Source organism: Aegilops tauschii, chromosome 6 (genome assembly GCF_002575655.3).
Source record: "Aegilops tauschii subsp. strangulata cultivar AL8/78 chromosome 6, Aet v6.0, whole genome shotgun sequence".
In the NCBI taxonomy this organism is placed as follows: Eukaryota; Viridiplantae; Streptophyta; class Magnoliopsida; order Poales; family Poaceae; genus Aegilops; species Aegilops tauschii.
The window spans coordinates 253,297,825-253,322,451 of NC_053040.3; the positions used below are offsets into that span (position 1 = coordinate 253,297,825).

Here is a 24,627-nt window from a genome sequence, read left to right on the forward strand (position 1 = left end):
TTATATGGATAATAGAAGGCCTAGAAAAATTGGCAGCAATAATGGAGCAAGATAAAATATACTTGCTTCACAAACTGAAATTTTGGACAGAATCAAAGTATTGAAGATGAGCTCACATGGAGGCATGACATGAGCTCTACTTTGGTGGAGGGCTATGATACGATGATATGAGGGATCATGCAAAATGGCAACTCATTTGGATATGCCTAGCTTGCACCTCCTTCACAAAGCTTCTTTCTGGATAGAAACTTTGGAAAATCATAATTAAATAATTACTAGGAAAATGAGGTTGCATTTTGGCAAGTGGCAATGATATGTACAGGAAAAGGTGTCCAAGGAGTTTGAGGTCAATTGGGAAAAGGAAAATATCACTTGCTTCACAATGTGCCATTTAGGACAGAATACGAAATGAATTATTTGAGCATGATGATAAACATGACAAATGAAATATTTTGCCATATTTGAGAAAGATATGCCCCAAAAAAATTATGAGAATTATTTGGGAATTTTAGGAGTGATGGAAATAAAGGTTGCTTCACAACCTAGGGCAATTTGAGTTATTCCTTTAATAGAAAAGGAATATTCCCAATGAAAAGAATATTGGGATTTGGGCTAGGATGAAAATGACAGGGTCTAGGGAAGGATTTGGGTATGATAAGCCACTCAGGAAGCAAAGAAGAGTTCATCTTCTTCACTTTCTAGACCACAAAGCCACGGAAAAAGAAAAATCAAGCAAAAACCTCAGAAAAACAAAAGAAAAAGAAAGGGCCAAAAATCAGGCTGTCACATATATAAACCATGAGGATTCAAGCACGACTTAGCTTTGTGAAAAATCTCGCATCTCATCACGTAGCGTTCCATGTCATGTCTCATTCGCAGCCAAAAGAAGTGATCAACGAGTACACTTTCAGTTTTCTTGGCTAAAAAATGTCCCATGAGACCACCAGCGTGAGCCTCCTGCAAGAACAACAAACGAACAGAACAATCTGGGATGCACAATTTGTTAGCTCGAAATAGAAATCCATCATGCAAGTGAAACTTCTCCCATCCCTTTCCTTGTTACACTTTGAAAATGGTTCAGCAAAGTATGAGTCATTAGCATACAATTCTTTGATGCTTTCTAAACCAAGGATTTTAACATCAAGTTGGGAAAGTAAAATGTGACGCCTAGACAATGCGTTGGCAACAACGTTATCCTCCCCTTTCTTGTACTTGACAATATAAGGAAAAGACTCTATGAACTCACTCCATTTTGCATGTCTACGGTTGAGTTTGAGTTGGCCCTTTAGATGTTTTAAAGATTCATGGTTAGAATATATTACAAACTCTTTTGGCCACAAGTAGTGTTGCCATGTTTCCAGAGATCGAACAAGTGCATACAATTCTTTGTCATAGATGGAATAATTAAGAGTTGGGCCATTAAGCTTCTCACTAAAGTAGGCAATGGGTTTACCTTCTTGCATTAGAACTCCACCAATGCCAACACCACTTGCATCACATTCAATCTCAAATGTCTTACCAAAATCATGAAGTGAAAGCAATGGGGCTGATGTCAATCTCATCTTCAGTTCTTGGAAGGACTTGTCTTGGGCATCACCCCATTGGAATGGAGTGTCTTTCTTCATTAACTCATTCATGGGTCCAGCAATGGTGTTGAAGTCCTTCACGAACCAGCGGTAGAAACCTGCAAGTCCGAGGAAGCTACGTACTTGGCTCACATTTTGTGGAGGCATCCACTCACGAATAGCCTTGATCTTCTCTTCATCGACCTCCACACCTTTTGGCGAAACAACAAATCCAAGAAACACAACTTTGTGTGTGCAAAATGTGCACTTTTCCACGTTAGCATACAACTATTCCTCTCGTAGGACAACAAGCACACATTTTATATGTCCAGCACGATCCTCCAAAGTTTTGCTATAAATCAATATGCCATCAAAGTAAACCACTACAAACTTGCCAATGAAGGATCTAAGCACATGATTCATCAATCTCATGAAAGTACTAGGTGCATTTGTTAATCCAAAAGGCGTAACCAACCATTCATACAAGCCAAATTTTTCTTAAATGCAGCTTTCCATTCGTCACCCTCTTTCATTCTTATTTGGTGGTAACCACTTCGCAAATCAATTTTGGAAAATATGGTGGAGCCACAAAGTTCATCAAGAATGTCATCGAGCCTAGGAATAGGGTGCCGATATCTCATAGTTATGTTGTTAATGGATCTACAATCAGTGCACATGCGCATGGTACCGTCTTTCTTGGGAACTAAAAGAATGGGAACAACACAAGGAGAATGACTTTCCCTTACATACCCTTTGTTAAGAAGATCTTTGACTTTCCTTTGAATTTCCTTCGTCTCCTCGGGGTTTGCTCGGTACGGTGGTCGGTTCGGTAGTGGGGTGCCGGAACCAAGACGATTTGGTGCTCAATGCCCCGCTTCGGTGGCAAACCAGGTGGTACCTCCTTGGGAAACACATCCTCATACTCCTGCAAAAGATCAAATACAACACTAAGAAGAGTTGACGGTAAATCGTTAGCAGCCAAAAAAGTTTCCTTGTACATGAGTACAAAGAATGGAGTATTAGGTTCTCTCAATGCCTGCATATCCCTTTTCCTAGCCATCATAACTAATCCCTGTTTTTCCTGGGGCTTGGGCATATTTGGCTGTGGAGCTTTTGGCTGTGGAAACACTCCCTCACTATGTTGGTGGCTCACTCATCGTGTATGATCACTCTCTCCCTTTTTCTTTCCTTTTCTTTTCATCTCACCAAGATAGACTTCCTCGGGTGTCATGGGTAGCCAGGTGAACTTTTCTCCTCTATGGACAAAACATAAGCGATTCGCACGCCCGCTGATTTGCACATCACGGTCATGCAACCGCGGTCGCCCAAGAAGCAAGTGACAAGCATGCATCGGCACCACATCACACTCAACATTATCCTGATATGTCCCTACTGAAATTGATATTTGCATGCTACTAATCACCTTAATTGCGCCACAATCATTCAGCCATTGCATGCGGTATGGGTGTGGGTGAAGTTTTGTTTGCAATTGAAGCTTCTCGACCATCTCCGTGCTTGCAATATTGTTGCAGCTGCCACTATCAACAATCACTCGACATATCTTTGAGTTGTTAAGGCAACGGGTGTGGAAAAGATTATGCTGTTGCCCCTTTTCCTCCTCCACAACCTGGGCGTTAAGTGAACGACATACAACCAAAGCTTCTCCATCAAGTTCCTCATGAGATAAAATAGTTCCTCCTACTTCCCAACCTTGCTCCTCTTCCACTTCATCATTGCAACCTTCAGGGTCACTTTCAGACTCCCATTCACCTCGTTCATTGATGATCATAGTTCTTTTGCTTGGACATTCTGAAGAAATATGACCTCTTCCTTTGCACTTGTGGCATTGAATGTTGCTACTGCGTGTAGAACTCTTTTTTGGAGGTGGAGCAGAGGATACTCCTGCTGTAGCTGATGATCTCTTATCTTGATTGCGAATAGCAGGTGAGGAAGCTCTCGAGGCATGTGGGTGTCTAGGTGGTGCACCCTCAAACTGAGAACCATATGGTTGTTGTGCTCGCTGCCATGAGTGTATGGTTGTGCGGCCTTGGAAAGCACGAGTATGACCATTATGCATATTCTTCTTCTCAACTCTTATAGCTTGATGTACCACATCTTGTAATGTATCATAAGGAAACATCTCCACAAAATCTGATATTTCATCATTCAGCCCATGTAAAAATCTTGCCATCTTCGCCTCATCACTTTCACGGGTTCTTGTCCGAATTAGGAGCACCTCCATCTCTTTATAGTACTCCTCAACAGTGCGGGAACCTTGAGTGAGCCCCTGCAACCGCTTGTACAATTGCCTCTCATAGTATGATGGAACAAAACGGTGCCTCATGACTTGCTTCATCAAAGTCCAACTACGGATATGATTATTGCCTGACATCAACCGATCGTCTTGTAGATGATTCCACCATGTAAGAGCATAACCAGAGAACTCCATAACAGCAAGATCAACTCTCTTGGCTTCAGAAAAACCATGGATGCGAAAGACTTGATCACACTTCTCTTCCCACTCAATATATGCATCTGGATCCTCTTTTCCCGTGAATGATGGCACATGTAGCTTCACTCTTGCTTGGTTGTCACGGTCATCCTGATCACGATGGTCATAATGATGACCATTGTGACAAACAACAGCACCATGGCGAGGCGGGGAGTAGGGTTCATAGTCCCCCATGCCTTCATCTTCGTCACCATGCTCGAGAGATCTTCAAGGAAGATGGCATCACCATCATGTGCCACTCGTCGCCAGTGATCGGTAGCAAACCCGCGGGGGTCATGGCCTCGATCGCGAGCTTCTCCTCCAAGCAGCCCACCCTCACGGGGAGCAGCAAAGTTGACATGTCTCCGTTCAACACCAATAGCAGGGGCACCATGGGCAGAAACTCTTGCCGCTCGTCCACGACCAACATGGCGATCGTTGTGTTCTTGACATTACCGGTTGTCGGCGGCCAGCGAGGCAGCGGGGCTGTGCTGATGTTGGTCCCCATTACTCGCAATAGGAAGACGACCACCGAACATCCTTCGCATAGCTGCAACTATACTTTCCTCAATCATATCACCAAGTGCTACGCGAGTTTTTGGGAGATCATCTTCCACATGTTGATGTCCATGTACACTCGACTTAGATCCTGTCATGTTAACTCTTGGAAACAAGTGGGCAAAAGAAAAATATATGTGGAAAACACTCAGCTCACCTTCTTGCTTACCCAAACTCTAATGATTTCTTGGTGGCTGTGTGGACGTAGCAAATCAGGAGTGGACAAGCGAATGAAAGGAAGGAATCTGATGGTTTCTAGGTGGATCTGGGTGGGGTCAAAAGGGAGGGCCAGTGCTGAGATCCAATCAATGCAAACCAAATGAACAAGAAAAATTTGTAAATCCTTGCACCACAATTGAGCTGCAACACTTGCCACTACAACTTATGAAATTTCTCACCCAACTGAAAATGATTGCACACTTGCTCAACACTTTCTCTTCTCTCTTTTTTTTGCTCTTTTCCCCCTCTTTTTTTTTGCTTTTTCCACTCTTTTTCTTTCTCTCTCTTTTTTTGCAGCACAAAAGATCCAACAAGACTCAAAGAAAAGAGCAGCAACTTTGGATAGAACTTTGTGCAAACACAAAGAGGAAAGCAAACAACTAGATCTCAGCAAACAAAGGCTTGGATTTTTTTGTGGCTTTTTGTCTTTGGACTCTAGGACGGGGAAAAACCAAACTAAAAAGGATAGATCTAGCTAAAAGGATACAGATCCTACTGTGTAAACCTTGCTCTGATACCAGCTAATGCGACCCCCTATTCGAAGAAGAGGGAGTACAAGGGGAGGTCCGATCTTCATGGCGTAGGATCGATAAACGGATGGGGATAACTAGCTGCAAGCAGCCTAAAAATGGAAAATAAGAGATTATGACCCGACGAGGAGGAGGCTCACCGAAGCTTGCAATACAAACAATTGCCGATACACAACCCGCAATACTAACCCACACAACCACGCTCAACTTGTGGAGCACGGGATAGGTGCAATCCGCAAGGGAAACCACAAACTCTAATCCACACAACACGATCTAGTCGTGGAGCACGAATTAGGAGCAATTTCTCAAGGAATCACGAGAATAAGGATAAGAAGAGCTCTCCAATCTCAGGAGGAGTCTATGTCTTTGGTCTTTGATAGAAATGGCAAAAGTCCCCAACGAAGGGAAGAGCTAGCCTATTTATAATCGGGACAACCCCCCTGGATAGGTGTGAAAGAGAACTAGCTTCTAGAACCAGCTTAGGTGTGAAAGTGAACCAGCTTTGTTTGACAAAATGGCTTCAAGACTTAATGAAGTAGCTTCTGGAAAACTCTCGTTGGAGGTGGTTGGCAGTTCCCGACTAAACATTGTTCATTGGGGTCGAACAATGTTTCCTTCAGCGGAAAACTCGAGTTCTAGAAATCTTTCGCAAGTTCGGATATCCAAACTCGTGCAAAACATTGTTTTGCCAGAATCGCAACAATGTTTCTTCAGCAGACAACTCATTCTTCATGAATTCCTAACTTTGTTTCCTCACCATAAAACATTGTTTTGCACGGACTGAAATGTGTTTGGCCTTCTTCGATATCGTACCGGAGTTCAACCAACAACAAAGGAGGTGAAGGCACAACCATGTTCTCAAGGTCAAATGATAGACTTAAGTTAGCGTTGACCTGATCATGTATTTGCATTGCGTGACTTCTTGTGATTGGACCGTTGATGGTTGGTGGTGTGGTGCCGATGATTGGGATGTCCTCAACAAGAAAGTTAGAAGAAAAAGAAGAAGACTAGAAGAAGAAGGCTAGTTAGAAGAAGAAGAAGAAGAAGAAGAAGAAATTTTCTTCACTTTCTTTTTCTCCTCTCCTCTTATTTATCTTCTTCTTCTGCTGACTAAGGTAGGTAAAAATGCCATTTTTATCTAACTTAGCTAATTATGCCATTTAGGAGGAAAATAAGCTAACTATGCATTTGTTAAGAAAAACACTAGAGAAAACTTACCCTCATCACAACAAATGCGATGAAGATCGCAACTAAGGTAACAATTGATCCAACGGCATAATGATACCAAGCCTCATTATCAATGGCATATTTTCTAATCTTCCAAAGCTTTAGGCGCATTGCATTCATCTTCATCTTGTGATCATCGACGACATCGGCAACATACAACTCCAATGTCATATTCTCTTATTCAATTCTTTTAATTTTTTCTTTCAAATAATCATTTTCTTTTTCAACTAAATTTAACTTCTCGACAAGAGGGTCTGTTTCAAATTCCGGTTCACATACCTCCTTGATTAAAATATCTCTATGTCAACTTGATGGCCATAATTGTCATAAATGCGAAATGCAACAAATAGTTATAAAAGAGCATTTACCACATCTGAATCATAAAGCGGGCGAGGGCCGACAGGGATGGACATCAAGACCATGGCACTATCTATAAGAAACAATCATACAATGTAAGAAAATTATACAAGTAACTATATAAATCATACAATCATACAAGTAACTATATAAATCCAGTACAACATAAAACATTGAATACCAAATAATAATCTGGAACGTCGGGTTCAATAAATGCTCCGGGATCAATAAATGCATCATCATCATCACTATCAGTAGTGACGTGCTCATCATCATCATTAATAAATCCATCATCATGTGGAAGGCCACCTTTACGTAATCGGTCAAGCATTGACAGGTCATCCGTAGCAGTAATCTCTTCTAGTTCAGGCTCTTCTTGTTCCAGCTCAAGGGTGAAGTCGGGTTCAGTGTCGCTGTCTACTTAAACTGTAACATCCCAAAATTCTAAATTTTGGAATTTTATATTAAATAAGTAGTTTTCACTGATTGTTTGATTGTGGTGTGGTTGCTTGAGTGAAATTGAGTGAAATTTGAAACTTTTTGAAAGTTAAATGAGAGGGAATAAAAGGACTTTCCCAAACCTTCACCTTGCATTTTTTATCTCCATGAATTCAAATACATTTCATCACAAAACCCTAGAGAGAAGATGATATGACTTCTTACATTTAAATAAATGAAAAGGGTTTTTGAAAATATTTGAGTTTCATTTGTAAATATTTCAAATTCAGAAACTTTATGCGACTCAATGATTTTCATGAGAGAAGATAAAATGACTTCTTCAAAACATATGAAATATGAGTTGGAAGTTTAAAAGAAACAAATTTAAAGCCCCTTTGAAATTATTTTCAATTTGGAGTTATTTGGTTTTTATCCAAATTATATTTCTCCAAAAATAAAATATATGGAAGTTAGGGTAAAATGATTCCATACATTAGAAAATTGGAGAGAAATAAATTTGAAATCATTTTGGTATTTTTAAAATGATTTTTATTGGGTTTTATTGCATGAGTAGCACTCTTTGCTTTATTTAAATTTTTGTGGAATCTATGTGACGTTAGAAAAATGTTCATGTTGTAGAAAATCTTTTTCTGAAAACTTAGATGTATTATATGCCTATAGTATATTTTATTTTATTTTGGTTTTATTTTATTTTTGTCTATATTAAAAAATCTCTCCGCCGAACTGGGTCGGCCTAGCTAGCCAGCCAGGCCCAGCCCAGCCAAGCCGCGCCGTCGCCACCGAGCTCAGGCGGAGTCCCGCGCCCGTATGCCGCTCGCCGCTGCCGTGTCTGAGGCGGACACGCCGCCGTCGCCCCTCGTGTAGGCCGCCTCGCCCTTCCCCGGCCTTCAAATAGCCACCCCGGGGCCCCTCGACCACATCAATCACCGCCGCCCGAAGCCAGCCGCCAGCGCCGGCGCCGCTGCACATCGCGCCATCGGAGCCGCACCGCCGCCACCGCGAACCACCATCGCCCCTGCTCGCCGCCGCACCGCCGCTGCTTCGCGCCGACCCGCGCAGCCCACGCCGCCCTCGCCTCCTCCCACACGCCCCGCCGCCGTCGCCAAGCCCGCCATTGCGCCGGAGTCCGCCGCCGCCGCCCGGACTCGCCGAATCCGCCGCCGAGCCGCCGACTCGTTGGTTTTCCTGGTCCGGTACGAACCGCCATTTTTTTAGTCGGTTATTTAGAAAACCTAGATCTGTTTTTTTAGGTTTAGTTATTTAGCGAACGCTCGCTGTTTATCTCTTCGCAACGAACGAATCTATTCGTTAGTTTTTCGTAGCGGACGTTCGTCCGGTAGATTTTTCTTTTTCTGTTTAATTTCGGCCAGGGACCCATCCATGAATATTTTATTTACAGATTAGTCCCTGATCTTCAAACGACCACTACTTTTTGCTCGATTGTCCAAATCCAACGAAACCAACCCCACTTCTTCGTTATCATCCCCTCTATCAAGGTAATCAACTTAAACATGTTTTCGAAAGTTTAAAATTTGGTTTCAAACAGATTTGAATTTTGAACTTCTTTTGATCGTAACTCGAGTTTTGTAACTCAGATTTAATTGATTCTTTTTGCTAATCGAACCTCTTGACCTAAACTTTCTGATAAGACCATATACACCTAATTTTGGTATTGTTGGAAACTGTTTTCTGTTGCAAGAGTTAATTGCTTGTTTTTGAAGTTTTCCGAAATCTTTTCTTCGGTTCTTTTGCATGAGTGCTTATGTATGCAATTGCTTGCTCACAATAGATTGAACGGAGTGTGACGAGTAGAACTACCAGGAGTTATGTGTGCGAATCATCCTCATCAACAGTACAAGGCAAGTTCACACTTTGATCATACTCTTTCATACCTAGTTTTATGCATTAGTTTCAACCCTCAAACATTGCATGAATAGGATTTGATAACATGTGGGTATTGGGAAGTAGTTGATGAGGTAGGAACCTACTGTCCAGGGTATTATGCGTTATGCTTATACTGCTATGCTATGCTCGTAGACGTGGTTTGGTTTGAGAGAATTTCATGAAAGTTGCGAGAGTAATATTATCTAAGGGAAACTTAAGGTGGCTACTTTAATACACATCTGGGTGGATTGGTTGGGGCACCCTGGGGATACCAGTGGATTGCCCGGGCACCTGGGGAATCCAGTGTTGTCCAAGGAGATCCCGGGGTATCCGTGTGATCATCCTATGGAATGCCACCCAGGCTCAAAGGGATCGTAAGATTATTCATGCTAGAAACTTCCGTGTGCAGCCACATGCCATTATGGGCTCTGGCATAGTTGAGTAAGTTGTGGGAATCCTTTCCATGATGGGCGAGCAGATGTAGGGGATTGTAGGTGTACCGGCCTATCTATCAGTTAAGGGGACCTCTTTGGAAAGACTGTGTCTCAGTCATCCATTTCTCAAACATCATGCAGTGCGAGAAATTCAACGGAGGAGATCGAGTCTTGTGGGAAAAGTGCGCAAACCTCTGCAGAGTGTACAAACTAATCATGATTAGCCGTGTCCCCGGTTATGGACATCTTGAGTATCTGGTTCTTGAATTATTGATTTGATCTCATCACGTTACTTAAATAATTTGTTATGTTATTAATGTTAATTTGGGATTGAGTTGGGGTTACCTTCTCAATATTTTCAACAAACTTTGTAGTAAATAAAATTTATTCCTTTGTTATAGGGAAAAATTAGCTTTATGCAAAATTAAACTTAGAGCCTCCACCAGCCAAATATGCATGTAGTGATAGCCATTATTCAGCATTGTTCTACATTGTGAAATTGCCAGTACATCCATTGTACTGACCTACATGGCTGCAACGTCTCATATTGCAGGATTCTTACGACGAGTAAGTGATACATTAGGGTTACGATTTCTACACTCAACTTTGCCGTTGGTGTTGATGGGAATCCACAACCTTGTTTTTACTTCCGCTATTTGGATTGAGGTAATAGTATTTACGTTACTTTATACATGTGATTTACCTCTGTTATAAATCCTCGAGTACTGTGTGTGTCAGCATACCGATTCAGGGATGACAATTAAGCACAGAGACTTGATCCATTCGGGTCGAGTCGCTACATCAATGTTCTGGGGTGGAGTAGAGCGGTTCTTGAAATGTTTTTTGGAAAGACGTGTTTCTTGGAAGAACTCTCCTTCATATGTGTCAGGGTTAATGTGTGGTTCATAATCCTCTTCATTCGGGGGAGGTGGTCTAACACGTGGCGGCACTTCATAAACGACATCCCAACCATCGAGATTTGGATCACTTTGATAGGCCCATGGTAGATAGAAAACTTGGGTTGCCTGTTGAGCCATAATATAGACATCGGGAACATCCAAATGGGTGCTTTGTTTGATTTCCACTAGCCCTAAGTGTTCATGAATCCTTCTAGTCTCCTTCGGCTGGAACCAATAACATTTGAAGACTACGACGTTTGGTGGGTTTGCACCATAGAATTGAAGTTCATAAATTGCTTCAACTCTTCCATAATACTCGGTATCTCCTTCGCCAATAGTAGAGACACAACAATTTGTAGACTTTCGGTCGGCCATAGATAGCTCTTTGCCATAGGTACGAAAGTGATACCCGTTGATGTCGTATTTGTCAAATGAACGGACCTTAAAGTCAAAACCATTAGTGACTTGTCTCAAATCGGCATCCATAAACTCTGAATTAGCCTACAAGTTTAATATGAAAGGGATTGTTGCATTAGCCACAAATTAGACAAAGAAATAAAATGGTCTAATGGAAATTACCGTTTGTTTGAACCAAGAGATGAAACCAGGATAGCCGCCTCCATGCTTTGCCAGAAGCTCATACTCTTCGATGGAATCCTTTTGGATCACCGCTCCATACGAGAATTTGGCGACGTATCGACTGTATCAAATTAGAAGTTGCGAAACAATGTACCGAGAACTTATTCGATGCAAGGCCACACTTCTGTTAGGTGGGTGAACATATACAACGAAATAATCTGCCATTCTTCGAAATCCAACATTAAGGAATTAGAAGCACGGGCTGGTGCGAGATCCCCTTTGAACGGGCTGAGGTTGGATCCACCCTTTTTAGGGTCGTCAGCATTGTACTGAGGCTTCGGATTATGCAAATGACGATTTTTGGCTTCGTAGTGTGCTGTCATGAAGTTTGTCGCCTCCTTAGTAATAAATGCCTCAGCCATCGATGCTTCAATTCTATGTTTATTTTTATATTTTGCTCGTAGCGTCTTCTGCATCCTCTTAGTTGCGTAGCACCAACGATTTTGCACGCCCCCCGGTCTTGCCTCGGTTGGGAGATGCAAAATCAAGTGCTCCATTGGATTAAAGAAGCCCGGCGGAAAGATCTTCTCTAACTTGCAGATCTACTTCGGTGCCAACTCTTCCATTTCTTCTACCAGGCCTGGCGATAGTTCTTTCGCACAAATAACACAACAGAAATAGCTCAGCTCTGCCAGTACTAGCCATTCATCCTCAGGGATGAAGCCATGCAACATCACTGGCATTGCTCGCTCAATCCATATGTGCCAATCATGGCTCTTGAGACCAAATATCTTCAATTTATCAAGACTCGCTCCCCTCTTTAGATTCTCTGCAGACCCGTCAGGGAACATCAACTGTTGTTGCACCCACAAGATAATTTCCCTAATAGCTGGCCTTCCAAGATTAAACTATGCCGTTGGCTTTGTCCTGTTCTGCATTCCTTTCGGTGGTTGCATGTTTTGTAATGGTCTATGACATAGCGCCTCCAGATCGACTCTAGCCTTAGTATTCCTTTGACTTCCCATCTATGCCGAACAATGTACCAAAAAGTGCCTCGGCGATATTCTTATCAGTGTGCATCACGTCAATGTTCTGTGGGCAAAGTAGGTCTTTGAAGTAAGGCAGATCCCACAAGCATGTCTTGCGAGTCTAGGCGTGTTTTGAATTATACCCCTTGAAATACCCTAGATGCTCTGGATCTGGCTCGAGATCATTTAACTGATCCAGGCTCTCTTGGTCTGTCAACATAGGTGGTGCAGAGTTTTTGACAACTCTACCTTTGATGAAGTTCTTCTTGTCTTTCCTGAACTTATGGCGAGGATCCAGGAACTGTCTATGCATGTCAAAGCAATAAAACTTGCGACCAGCCTGAAGCCAACGAAACTCAAGAGCTCCCTTGCATCTGGGGCACGGGAACCTTCCATGCACACACCAGCCAACGAATAGCGCATACGCCGGCAAGTCATGCGTCGAGTAAATGTACTAGACACGCATTAGGAAGTTCCGTTTGCTAAAGGCGTCGTATGTCTTGAACCCATTATCCCAGGCTTCTTGCAATTCGTCCTTCAATGGCTGCATGTACACATTCATATTCTTCCCCGGATAGTTGGGCCCTGGAATTATCAATGTCAGGAAAATGTTCTTTATTTGCATAATCTGTCCGGGGGGGGGAGATTGAGTGGAAAGACAAATACGGGCCAACAACTATGTTGGGCTGCCGTCAGACAAAACACACTGAACCCATCCGTGCTGATGCCGACTCGAGGATGCCTCAGATCTGCCTCTTTTTCATCATGTAATGCATTGAAGCGCTTCCATGCTTCACCGTCCGATGTGTGCACCATCATCAGCTTCCCATCTGCATCTAGTTGGGTTCTTTTGCCCGTTTTGTGCCATCATCTGTCTGGCCGTCTCTTCAACCATGAAAAGACGTTGAAGTCTTGGTACGATTGGCATATACCAAAGAACATTAACGGAGATTTTGGTCTGCGTCTTCTCACCCATACCGTTGTCTACCACAACATACCTGGATGACATGCAAATGGGACAATAGTTCAAGTCCACATACTGAAGCCTAAATAAGGCACATCCTTCCTCACAGGCATGTATCTTCTCATAGGGCATTTTAAGAGCACGAAGGATTTTGTCTGACTGGTACATGTTTGCAGGTAGTACACGGCCTTTGGGTAGAAAAGTCCAAATACTGTCATCATTGCGTCGTAGCATTCTCTGCCCAAGTTGAATTGAGCCTTCAGAGCCATTATTTGTGAGATGGCATCCAGCTGACAAAGCTCAGCCTGCTCGTGGAGAGGACGCTTTGAAGACTCCAACATTTATTGAAGGCCTTTGCAGATTCCTCCATCTCATCGTCCGAGGCCCGGGCATCATCAAAGTCTTGCACCATGTCTTGCATCCCGACACCATGCTCGTCGGTGCGACGACGAAGCACCTCAGCTATGGCACGTTGGGCAGACTCTCCATGAAATGTCCACACCGTATAATCTCGCGTAAAACCCCTCTTCTGCAGGTGTTTGCCCATTTAATCCTCTGTCCTCTTGTGCCAATTGTTGCACCCGGCATAGGGGCACCATGTTGTCCTCTGGCCATTTGAAAATGCGGCTCTCAAAAACCCCTTGGTTTTTGTTTACCATTCAATGGTCATGTCTTTCTGACTAGTGTGACCGGTGTACATCCATGCACGATCACTCATCTTGCCTAGCTACTGGACACATAAGAAATATATATATATATATATATATATGAGCATGTATATATTCATCAGTTAATGGAGTTTGTCACTTTTATTACGTCCATGCAACCTAGACTCTAATAGGTAAAGATAGGTCCTAATCCCACCCGAGTATGTGTAGATTGGGTTCGTTTTTCCATGCTCTAGTCCGGGTCCGACGCAAAATTTCGGCAGCACCTCCCCGTTGTTCTCCTGTGACATGTCTCGGCAATAAGCAGAGAGGATGTGTACCCGGAGAACAACAGGGAGGCACTGACAAAATTCTGCATCGGATCTGGAGCAGAGCATATGGGAAAACGAACCCAATCTACAAATACTCGGGCTGTCCATGGATAACGTTGGACAATTCGAAAGAATCACGGTTATAAATATGCAAATACATGCATATTTATAGATGTAACCCTTTCGAATGGGAGACGCATAGTGGTCACGCATATTGATGATTGAAGACACCTATGGCTAGCAAGTTTCATCGGCACGAAGACCAGAACAAAGCAAATGAGGGGGGGAAAGGAGGAGATGTCATTTGTGCTCACCCACGAATGCAGGGATGGAGCTCACCGAACACTAGACCCTCGCAGCGATGAAAAAACTGCACATTTAAATCGAAAGATGAGTAACATAGCAATTTTATTTTTCCCGTGAACCTAACTAAATATTTACAATAGGATGAGCGGGTTAGGGGTTTCCTCGGCATCGATGGAACCCTAAATAGCAAGTATCATTGGTGCAAGATCCATGTAGCGCTCGGCGTTGAACACTAGATCCCCATCCCACAAGTGACGCAGGCGCCCGGCGTCCCTCGTGCAGCAATAGTTCTGGGGGCCGAGGACGGTCGAACACCTTGGCAAATTTGTCTGGCAGCCTATGCGATGAGGATTAAAGCCAAGTTTTGAAACTTGAAACAACCAAACCGACTTGAGTTAGTTTCAACACTTGGCTTTTAATCGTCATCGCAGAGGCTGCAAGACAAGTTCGCAAAGGTGTTCGACCGCCATCGACCCTGAGAACTGTTGCTGCGGAACGCCGGACGCCAGCGTCACTTGTGAGACGTGGATGTAGTGTTCGACACCGATGGCCACATGTATCTTGCACCGACGACACTTTCTATTTAGGATTCCATCGACTTCGAGCCCTAACCTATTCATCCCCGGGCACCCTCAGGAGTGGCGATGCACGGTCGACGGGTCAGCATCGGACCGGGGGATTCTCGGCCTGGGAGACAGCATCGGAAAGACCCACTGGCTCCACCATCAATCCCCTAGGTGACCTGCGATCCTCAACTCTCTACCCCAACCCTCGACCCCTCAGCGACCGGCGGTCCCCGAACCCTCGGCGACCAGTGATCCTCGACCCGGTTACGTCGGTGACGCACCCCGATGCTTGACCCGGTTTCGTCGGTGACGCACCCCTAATCTTCTTCCTCCTCCTCTTCTTCTTCTTACTCTTCTTCTTCTTCTTCTTATTTTTTCATCTTTCATCTTTCTTCCTAACCTAAACTAAACCTAAACTAAACTAAATATAAACCTAAAAAACAGAAACAAAACCTAAACTAAACCTAAACTAAACCAAGCCTAAATTAAACTAAACCTAATTAAACTAAATCTAAAAAATAGAAAAGAACGAAGAAGAGGGATGTCTCACCTTCAGGCGTGGCAGGGGGTGCCTGGGATGGAGGAGGGGCGCCGGAGGAGCGGGGCGGCTGCGGGGGTGGAGGAGTGGGGCGCCGGGGCGGCGAGGCGGGGCGGCTGAGCGGCGGGGGTGGCTCGGGCATGGGGGCGGCGGCGCGGGTGTGATGAGGGGAGGGAGAGAGAGGGGTGGGGCTGGCTGCTTTTTAGTTTAGGTCACAACTCAGCAGACGGCAAAGAGCCTAGCTAACGGACGTTAGTTGGAAAGTTTCTTTGCCGTCTGCTAGCGGACAGCAAAGATTCTTTGCCGTCCGCTAGCAGACGGCAAAGAAAGTGGCCGTTAGGTGGCCCTTGCTAGTGGGCCACCCTCCCTCTTTGTCGTCTGCTAGCTGACGGCAAAGCTTCTATGCCGTCAACTAGCAGACGACAACGAGGTAGCTCACGGCAAACATTATCTTTGCCGTCAGTTTTCTTTAACCTGATGGAAAGACCTTCTTTGCCATCAGCTAGCGGACGGCAAAGAGCTGGCTGACAGCAAAGATCCTGATTCCAGTAGTGTTAGAAGCACTGCAAGCTAGACAACATATGGAAGGTGCAATCAATATCACTTTGCGAAGTTAAAACTGTCTTGTCATAGGTGGCGTTCATCAAACTAGAAGAACTACATGCTAGAAATCATATTCAAGACACAAACCAATATCACATTGCCAACTTAAAGGTGTCCCATCATAAGTGACTGATGCAGGATACACAAGAAGAGTATTTTCATGTAAGAACATGGTGTGATAGACAGATATAGTATGTACCAAAAACAGGAAGGCATGTCATATTCACACGTATCATGTGTAAGCTAAGCAGATGCAATTTACACTAATTAGGAGCAATACAAGATAGACACCATATGCCACATGCAACCAGATATCACACTGCCAAGTTAGAGCAAGCACCTTGGATGGTGGAGTAGGGGAGCGGAGACTTGGAACTTCTAATGCACTAGCAGTACGAGGAGAATCCATACAGATGCTCCATTTACGTTCCTGCAGAGGACCACCATCATCGACTTCCTTACTATTTTCCTTCCTCTTTTTTGATTTTGCCTTGTCAAGTCAAACCCACAAGAAAAAGGAATACAATTTGCTCTTATAACTCATTGAGGCATGATACTGACGAACACTACTTTCATGTAAGGCAGCCACATGATAGGAGGATGGAATATGTATGAAAAACAGGACGGCATGACATATTGACATGTATGATGTATAAAGTGTAAACTAATCACAAGATGTTTGAACTAGTTAGAAGCAATGCAAGCTAGAAACCATATGAAAGATGAAACCAATATCACTGCCAAATTAAAAGGGTGCCCTAATAAATGTATTTGACCAAATTAGAAGCAATACATGGAAACATGCTAGAAATAGTATGCAATATGCAACGAATAAAGGTGTCTCGTCGTAAGTGATTGATGCAGGATACATAAGAGAGGTAGTTTCATGTAAGAACATGGTTAACAGATAGATGTAGTATGTACCAAAAATAGGAAGGCATGTCATATTCATAGGTATAATGTGTAAACTAAGCAGATGCAATTTACACTAATTAGAAGCATTACAAGATAGACACCGTATGCAACATGCAACCACATATCACACTGCGAAGTTAGAGCAAGCACCTGCGATGGTGGTGTAGGGGAAATGCAGTCTTCAAGTATAGAGCTACGTTCAATATCTTCATGTAGGCTTGCTGTTTCTTGAGAATCATGTGGGGAGGATGAAACTGCACTCTTTGTAAGAGTGGCGCGTCTCATACTAACCCACGGGCGTGACTGTCTCATCATAAGTGATAGATGCAGGATACACAAGAACAGTAGTTTGACGTAAGAACACGGTGTGATTGGCAGATGTAGTATGTACCAAAAACAAGAAGGCGTGTCTTATTCACATGTATAATGTGTAAGCTAAGGAGATGCAATTTAACAAATTAGGAGCAATACAATCTAGGCACCATATGCAACATGCAACCAGATATCACACTGCCATGTTAGAGCAAGCACCTGGGGTTGTGGAGTAGGGGAGATGAGATTTGGAACTTGCACTGCAGGAGGAGTAGTAGGGGATTCTGCAGAGATCATCTGTTTCGGTTGCTCTAGAGGACCACCATCATTCTGTGCCTTCAACCTTTTAGATTTTTCCTTGTTAAGTAAACACATAAGAAAAAGGAATGAAATTCACACTTCCAAATTCGTTGATGCATGATACTGACGAACACAACTTTTATGTAAGGCAACCACATTGTAGGAGGATGGAATATGTATGAAAAAACGCTACGCGGAAGGCATTTCAAAAAATTGGAAGCAATGCAATCTAGACACCATATGAAAGATCCAACCAAAATCACTCTACCAAGTTAGATGTGTCTCATTATAAGTGGCACTTCAACAAATTAGAGGCAATACATGTTTGAAATGATATGCAAGATTCAACCAATATTACACTGTCAGTTTGAAGGTGTCTCGTCAGAAGTGATTGATGAGGGATACACAAGAAAAGTAGTTTGATGTAAGAACATGATTAATAGAAAGACGTAGTATGTACCAAGAACAGGAAGGCATGTCATATTCACAGGTATAATGTGTTAACTAAGCAGATGCAATTTACCCTAATTAGAAGCATTACAAGGTAGACACCATATGCAACATGCAACCACATATCACACTGCCAAGTAAGAGCAAGCACCTGCGATGGTGGTGTAGGGGAATTGCAGTCATCAACTAGAGAGCTACATTGACTATCTTCATTTAGCCTTGTTGTTTCTTGAGAATCATGTGGGGAGGATGACACTGCACTCTTTAAACAAGTAGTGCCTCTCACAGTAACCCACTGGGGGACTATATCATCATGAGTGATTGATGACGGATACAAAAGAGCATTAGTTTGATGTACGAACATGGCTCATAGACATATGTAGTATGTATAAAAAACAGGAAGACATGTCATTATCAAAGGTATAATGTGTAAAGTAAGCAGATGCAATTTAACCAAATTGGAACCAATACAAGGTAGACACCATATGCAACATGCAACCAAATTTGACAGCGCGAAGTTAAAGCAAGCACCTGGGATGGTTGTTGAAAGCACAAGTGCTCCCTGGGTGATTTTGGTAATTAATGTCGACATATCTCTTGTTGGACTAATATTTTCAACTAGTGTATTTCAGAAAGTTTAGCAAAGGCGTGGCATGGACAAGAGGATGTGGAAACCCATCTAGATGCTAAGGACAGAAGATTGGCAAAAGCTCAAGACTCTTCATTTCTATTTTAGTGATCCAAGATCACATTGAGTCCATAGGAAAGCCAATACTATTAAAAGGGGATGAGGTGTTGCTTAATGGTCTACTTGCTCAAAGTGCTTAGTGATATGCTCCAAACCCCTCAACCACTTTCTCTATTCCAAATATGTCCAAAACCTAAAGTCAAACTCGGCCCCACCGATTTGATTCATCTGGCGCCATCGAGTTCACTTGACATAGCCACTGCAAGAAACCCTAATCAGTTTGGTCTCACCGATGGGATCTCGGTCGACATGGGCTTGCAAACTCTCTGTTGCCTATTGCAATTATTTCGGCCTCACCGAGATACGCAGTCGGTCTTGTCGAGTTTGCTTGACCAACTCTCTGTTTGCTTATTATGAAAATCGGTCTCACCGAGTTTGTCTAATCGGTCAAACCGAGTTGAGGTTCTACCCTAGCCCTAGCACATCGGTCCCACCAAGTTGATCATATCGGTCCCACCAAAAATCCTAACGTTCACATTTTGAAATGAATCGGTCTCACCGAGTTCACACATTCGGTCTGACCGAGTTGGCTCTTTTGTGTGTAACGGTTGGATTTTGTGTGGAGGCTATATATACCTCTCCACCCTCCTCTCCATAAGTGAGAGAGCCATCAGAATGTGACTACACTTCCAGCATTCATTTTCTGAGAGAGAACCACCTACTCATGTGTTGAGACCAAGACATTCCAATCCAACCACAAGAATCTTGATCTCTAGCCATCCCCAAGTTGCTTTCCACTCAAATCATCTTTCCACCATAGCCAAATCTGTGAGAGACAGTTTAGTGTTGGAGAGACTATCATTTGAAGCACAAGAAAAAGGAGTTCGTCATCAACACACCATCTATTCCCTTTTGGAGAGTGGTGTCTCCTAGATTGGTTAGGTGTCACTTGGGAGCCTCCGTCAAAATTGTGGAGTTGAACCAAGGAGTTTGTAAGGGCAAGGAGATCGCCTACTTCGTGAAGATCTATCCAAGCGAGGCAAGTCCTTCATGGGCGATGGCCATGGTGGGATAGACAAGGTTGCTTTTGCGTGGACCCTTCATGTGTGGAGCCCTCTGTGGACTCGCGCGACTGTTACCCTTCGTGGGTTGAAGTCTCCATCAACGTGGATGTATGATAGCACCACCTATCGGAACCATGCCAAAAATCTCCATGTCTTCAATTGCGTTTGCACACTCCAATCCCATCCCTTTACTTTCTTGCAACTTGCATGCTTTACTTTCCACTGCTCATATACTCTTGCCATGCTTGCTTGAAATGTACTGTGAATGTTTAACTTGTGCTCAAACTCCACCTTAACTTGAAGAACTTAAAAACTACTACTTTTCTTTGTTGAAGTGTCTAATCACCCCCCTCTAGACACCTCTTCTCGATCCTTTCAATTGGTATCAGAGCATTAGTCTCCATTGCTTTGGTTTAATCAACATTGGAGGAAGATGGATGAGTCTACGATGGGGAGTTTTAGACGTAGAGTATGCTTGATGGAGAGTTCTTTAATACTTGGAAAAATGAGATGCTTGAGATTTTCAATGAATATCACTTGAACAAGTACATTACTATCCCTTGTGTGCCCCTTTCTAACCCATTGCATCCTACCCCCGATGAGTCCCTTGACATGATCCGCAATCTTAGAACTATCAATCTTATCATTAGAGGATTGCCTAGAAATTTGATTGTTTGCTTGCCTACTCTTTATTGTGCTTACACCATATGGAGATTTCTTGAGGAACGATTTCCAAACTATTCCTTGCAAAATCTAGATGTGATTCTACAAAAGTCCAGTGCTTTAAATAAGATGAATCCTAAAGATCCTAAGTTTGGTGATTGTTTATTTGAGCTTCGTGACCTTATGCATGCCAAAGGAGATGTTGGGATCATTAGCAACATCATCTCGAAAGTCATTATAATTCATAAGGATGAACATTGTCATGATCATAAAACTAATGAATCAATCTCTCTAGGTGATGATCAATCGCAAGACGATGTTGAACATGGATACTATGATGAGGATGATGATAGTGACTTTGATCTCGATGAGTCTATGAGACACTTTGGTCTCATGGCAAATCTTCGCGGCTACATGGCTGGAGGAAAGGAATGGGTTCTTGATAGTGGATGTACTTATCACATGACCGGAGACAAGGATATGTTTCGTGAGCTTGCTGAAAATGACGACCTTGGAAAGTATGTCACTTTTGGTGATAACTCCAAGGGTAAGATGGTTGGCCTTGGTAAGGTGGCCATCTCAAATGACAGCTCCATCCAAAATGTTATGCTCGTTGAATCGCTTGGCTATAATTTACTTTCTGTATCTAGACTAGCCGACTTTGGTTTCAATGTCCTATTTACTGAAGTAGATTGCCACACGTTTCAAAGAGACAACCATAATATGGTATTTACCGGTATACGTAGAGGTGATCTATACATTGTTGAGTTCACTAAAAAGGATCAACCTAGAACTTGCTTAATTGCTAAATCTTCTAAAGGTTGGTTGTGGCATAGAAGGTTAGGTCATGTGGGCATGCGAAATCTTGATAAGCTTATTAAAGGTGATCCTATCCTTGGAGTGAAAGGCGTTATATTTGACAAGGATAGATTGTGCAGTGCTTGTCAAGCAGGAAACAGGTTCGAGGAAGTCACCCCGTGAAGAACATCATGACCACGAGAAGACCGCTCGAGCTTCTTCATATGGATCTTTTTGGTCCCAACGCCTACAAAAGTCTCGGTGGTAACTCGTTTGGTTTAGTCATTGTCGAAGACTTTTCAAGATTGACGTGGGTGTTCTTTCTTGATGATAAATCGCACGTCCAGGAGATCTTCAATAACTTTGCCAGGAAGGCCCGAAATCAATTTGAAGTGAAGATCAAGAAGGTTCGCAGCGACAATGGAACGGAGTTCAAGAACGCCAATGTGGACACCTTCCTTAACGAAGAAGGGATTTCACATGAGTTCTCGGCTACGTACACGCCTCAACAAAATGGAGTTGTTGAGAGGAAGAATCAGACTCTTATTGAGATGGCGAGAATGATGCTTGATGAGTACAAGACGCCAAAACACTTTTGGGCAGAAGCGGTTGAGACAGCTTGTCATGCAACAAATCGTCTATATCTTCACAAGCTACTTAACAAACCCCAAGTTGGATACTTTTGAGTATTCGGCTCAAAGTGCTATATTCTTGATAAGCATCATCGCTCAAAATTTTCTCCTAAATCTCATGAAGGTTTGCTACTCGGTTATGGCTCAAACTCTCACACTTACCGTGTCTACAACAATTTCACCTGAAAGGTTGAAGAGACGGTAGATATGAAGTTTGATGAATCTAACGACTCGCAAGTAGAACAATTGCCAATTGATGTAGGAGACAAAGACCCTTCGGAAGTAATCCAATACTTGTCTATTGGAAAGATTCGCCCAACGGAGGTGAAGGAGACTACCTCGTCCATCCAAGTGGAAGCTTCTACCTCATGACAAGGTGAACCACGATTTGACTCGGAGGAATCCACAAGTGGGACACGCCAAGATGAAGAAAACGAGGATGTACACCAAGATGAACCTCATCAACCTCCTTCTCCACCTCCACAAGAGAACAACAACACCAGCAACGAAGAAGGCCAAGAGGAAGAACAAGATGATGAAGAAGATGTTCCACCCCGACCGAAAGAAAAGCTCTCACGTGTTAGAGCAAGAGTCTCAAGAGACCATCTCGTCGAACAAATCTTTGACGATATCCAAACCGGGAGAATTACTCACTCTAAAACTCGTTTGGCTAATTTTTGTGAACATTATACATTGATCTCTAGTATTGAACCTATGAAGGTTGAAGAAGCGCTTGATGATCCAGACTAGGTGAATGCCATGCACGAAGAGCTACACAATTTCGAGAGGAACCAAGTGTGGACATTGGTAGAGAAGCCGGACAACAACCAAAATGTCATTGGTACCAAATGGGTGTTTCGGAATAAGCACGATTAAGATGGACAAGTTGTACGCAACAAGGCCCGTCTCGTCGCTCAAGGCTAGACTCAAGTTGAAGGTATGGACTATGGTGAGACATATGCACCCGTTGCTAGACTTGAGTCCATACACATCTTACTTTCTTATGCCAATCACCATGACATTACCTTATATCAAATGGACATTAAACGTGCTTTTCTAAATGGTGAAATTGAGGAGGAAGTGTATGTTAAACAACCTCCCGGCTTTGTTAAGCCTAAGAAACCCGATCATGTTTACAAACTTCACAAAGCTCTTTATGGTCTTAAACAAGCTCCTAGAGCATGGTATAAATGCTTGACCAAGTTCCTTATTGAAGAAGGCTTTGAGATTGGAAAAATTGATTCTACTCTTTTTACTAAAAGGGTTAATGGAGAGTTATATGTTTTCCAAATTTATGTTGATGATATCATATTTGGTTTGACTAACCCTCATTTTAGTGAAAAGTTTGGAAGGCTAATGTCAGAGAAGTTTGAGATGTCTATGATGAGTGAGCTCAAGTTCTTTCTTGGTTTGCAAATCAAGCGAACTAAGTAGGCTACCTTTGTTTCTCAAACAAAGTATACCAAGGACTTATTCAAGAAGTTCAACATGCAAGAAAGCAAAGGTATGAAAACACCCATGCCAACTAGTGGACATCTTGACTTGACAAAGGATGGCAGACCGGTTGACCAAAAGGTCTATCGTACTATGATTGGTTCACTATTATATCTATGTGTCTCTCGTCCCGGCATTATGCTAAGTGTGTGCATGTGTGCACGATATCAAGCGGCCCAAAATGAATGTCATCTTAAGGCTGTGAAAAGGATAGTGAGATACTTAATTCATACACCAAACTTTGGCATTTGGTATCCTAAGAGGTATTCTTTTGGTCTTGTTGGCTACTTCGATTCAGACTATGCCATGACAAGGTTGATAGAAAGTCCACTTCGGGTACTTGTCAATTTCTTGGTAGATCTCTTGTGTCTTGATCCTCCAAGAAACAAAACTCGGTGTCCTTATCCACCGCCGAAGCGGAATACATTGCCGCCGGTTCATGTTGTGCTCAGTTACTTTGGATGACCCAAACTATTAAAGATTATGGGATCTATGTAAACATGTTCCATTGCTTTGTGATAATGAAAGTGCTATTAAGATTGCTCACAATCCCATGCAACATTCTCGAACTAAGCATATTGAAGTTTGTCATCATTTCATTTGAGATCATGTTGCTAAAGGGGACACTGATCTTAAGCATGTTCGTACCGATAAGCAATTGGCGGATATATTCACCAAATCGCTTGATGAGAAAGTATTTTGCCGTTTGAGAGGTGAATTGAACTTCAGTGATGCTTCAAACTTGGAGTAGAAACTCCATTTGGATACATGCAAGGCATGAGCCTTTGACTAATCCTTGATATTTCTCTTAAGATGATGATCATATGTCATGGTACTATACTTGTACCCTTGCATGCTATCTAACCCTTCTAGGTACTTGGATGAGATGAAATCCATGAGATTGCAACTCACTCACATCCTAAGCAATCTCTACATCACTAAATCTCTACAATATGGTGGTTGAAGTCAAGGAAGCATGAATCCAATCAACATATCCTTTGACAATTTATAATATATCAAATTTCATGATTGTCACTTTGAATACACAAGTGCTCTTCCTTGCAAGATTAACCCATGTAGGTAGATGAACTCAAACAACTAGTGGTGCTCCCAACTCTTGATGAG

At 42.8% G+C, this 24,627-nt stretch overlaps 1 protein-coding gene across 1 annotated transcript; it reads right to left on the reverse strand.

Annotated features, from left to right (window-relative positions):
- Positions 1–920: 920 nt before the first annotated feature.
- LOC141026000 (uncharacterized) lies at positions 921–4,564 on the reverse strand. The gene is made up of 5 exons (XM_073501941.1): positions 4,304–4,564; positions 2,989–4,167; positions 2,454–2,490; positions 1,381–1,777; positions 921–957 (listed from the first exon to the last, which is right to left on the reverse strand). Exons 1-5 carry the CDS (start codon positions 4,562–4,564, stop codon positions 921–923), a joined length of 1,911 nt encoding a protein of 636 aa, XP_073358042.1.
- Positions 4,565–24,627: the final 20,063 nt, after the last annotated feature.

Bases quoted from the DNA above. Each gene is read 5' to 3' on its own strand.
- LOC141026000 (XM_073501941.1), bottom strand. From the start codon at position 4,564: ATGGGGACCAACATCAGCACAGCCCCGCTGCCTCGCTGGCCGCCGACA. The intron at 4,168-4,303 runs GTGATGCCATCT...CATCGTGATCAG, and splicing joins GCGACGAGTGGCACATGATG to GATGACCGTGACAACCAAGC. The intron at 1,778-2,453 runs GTTTGCCACCGA...TTTCGCCAAAAG, and splicing joins TCCCAAGGAGGTACCACCTG to GTGTGGAGGTCGATGAAGAG.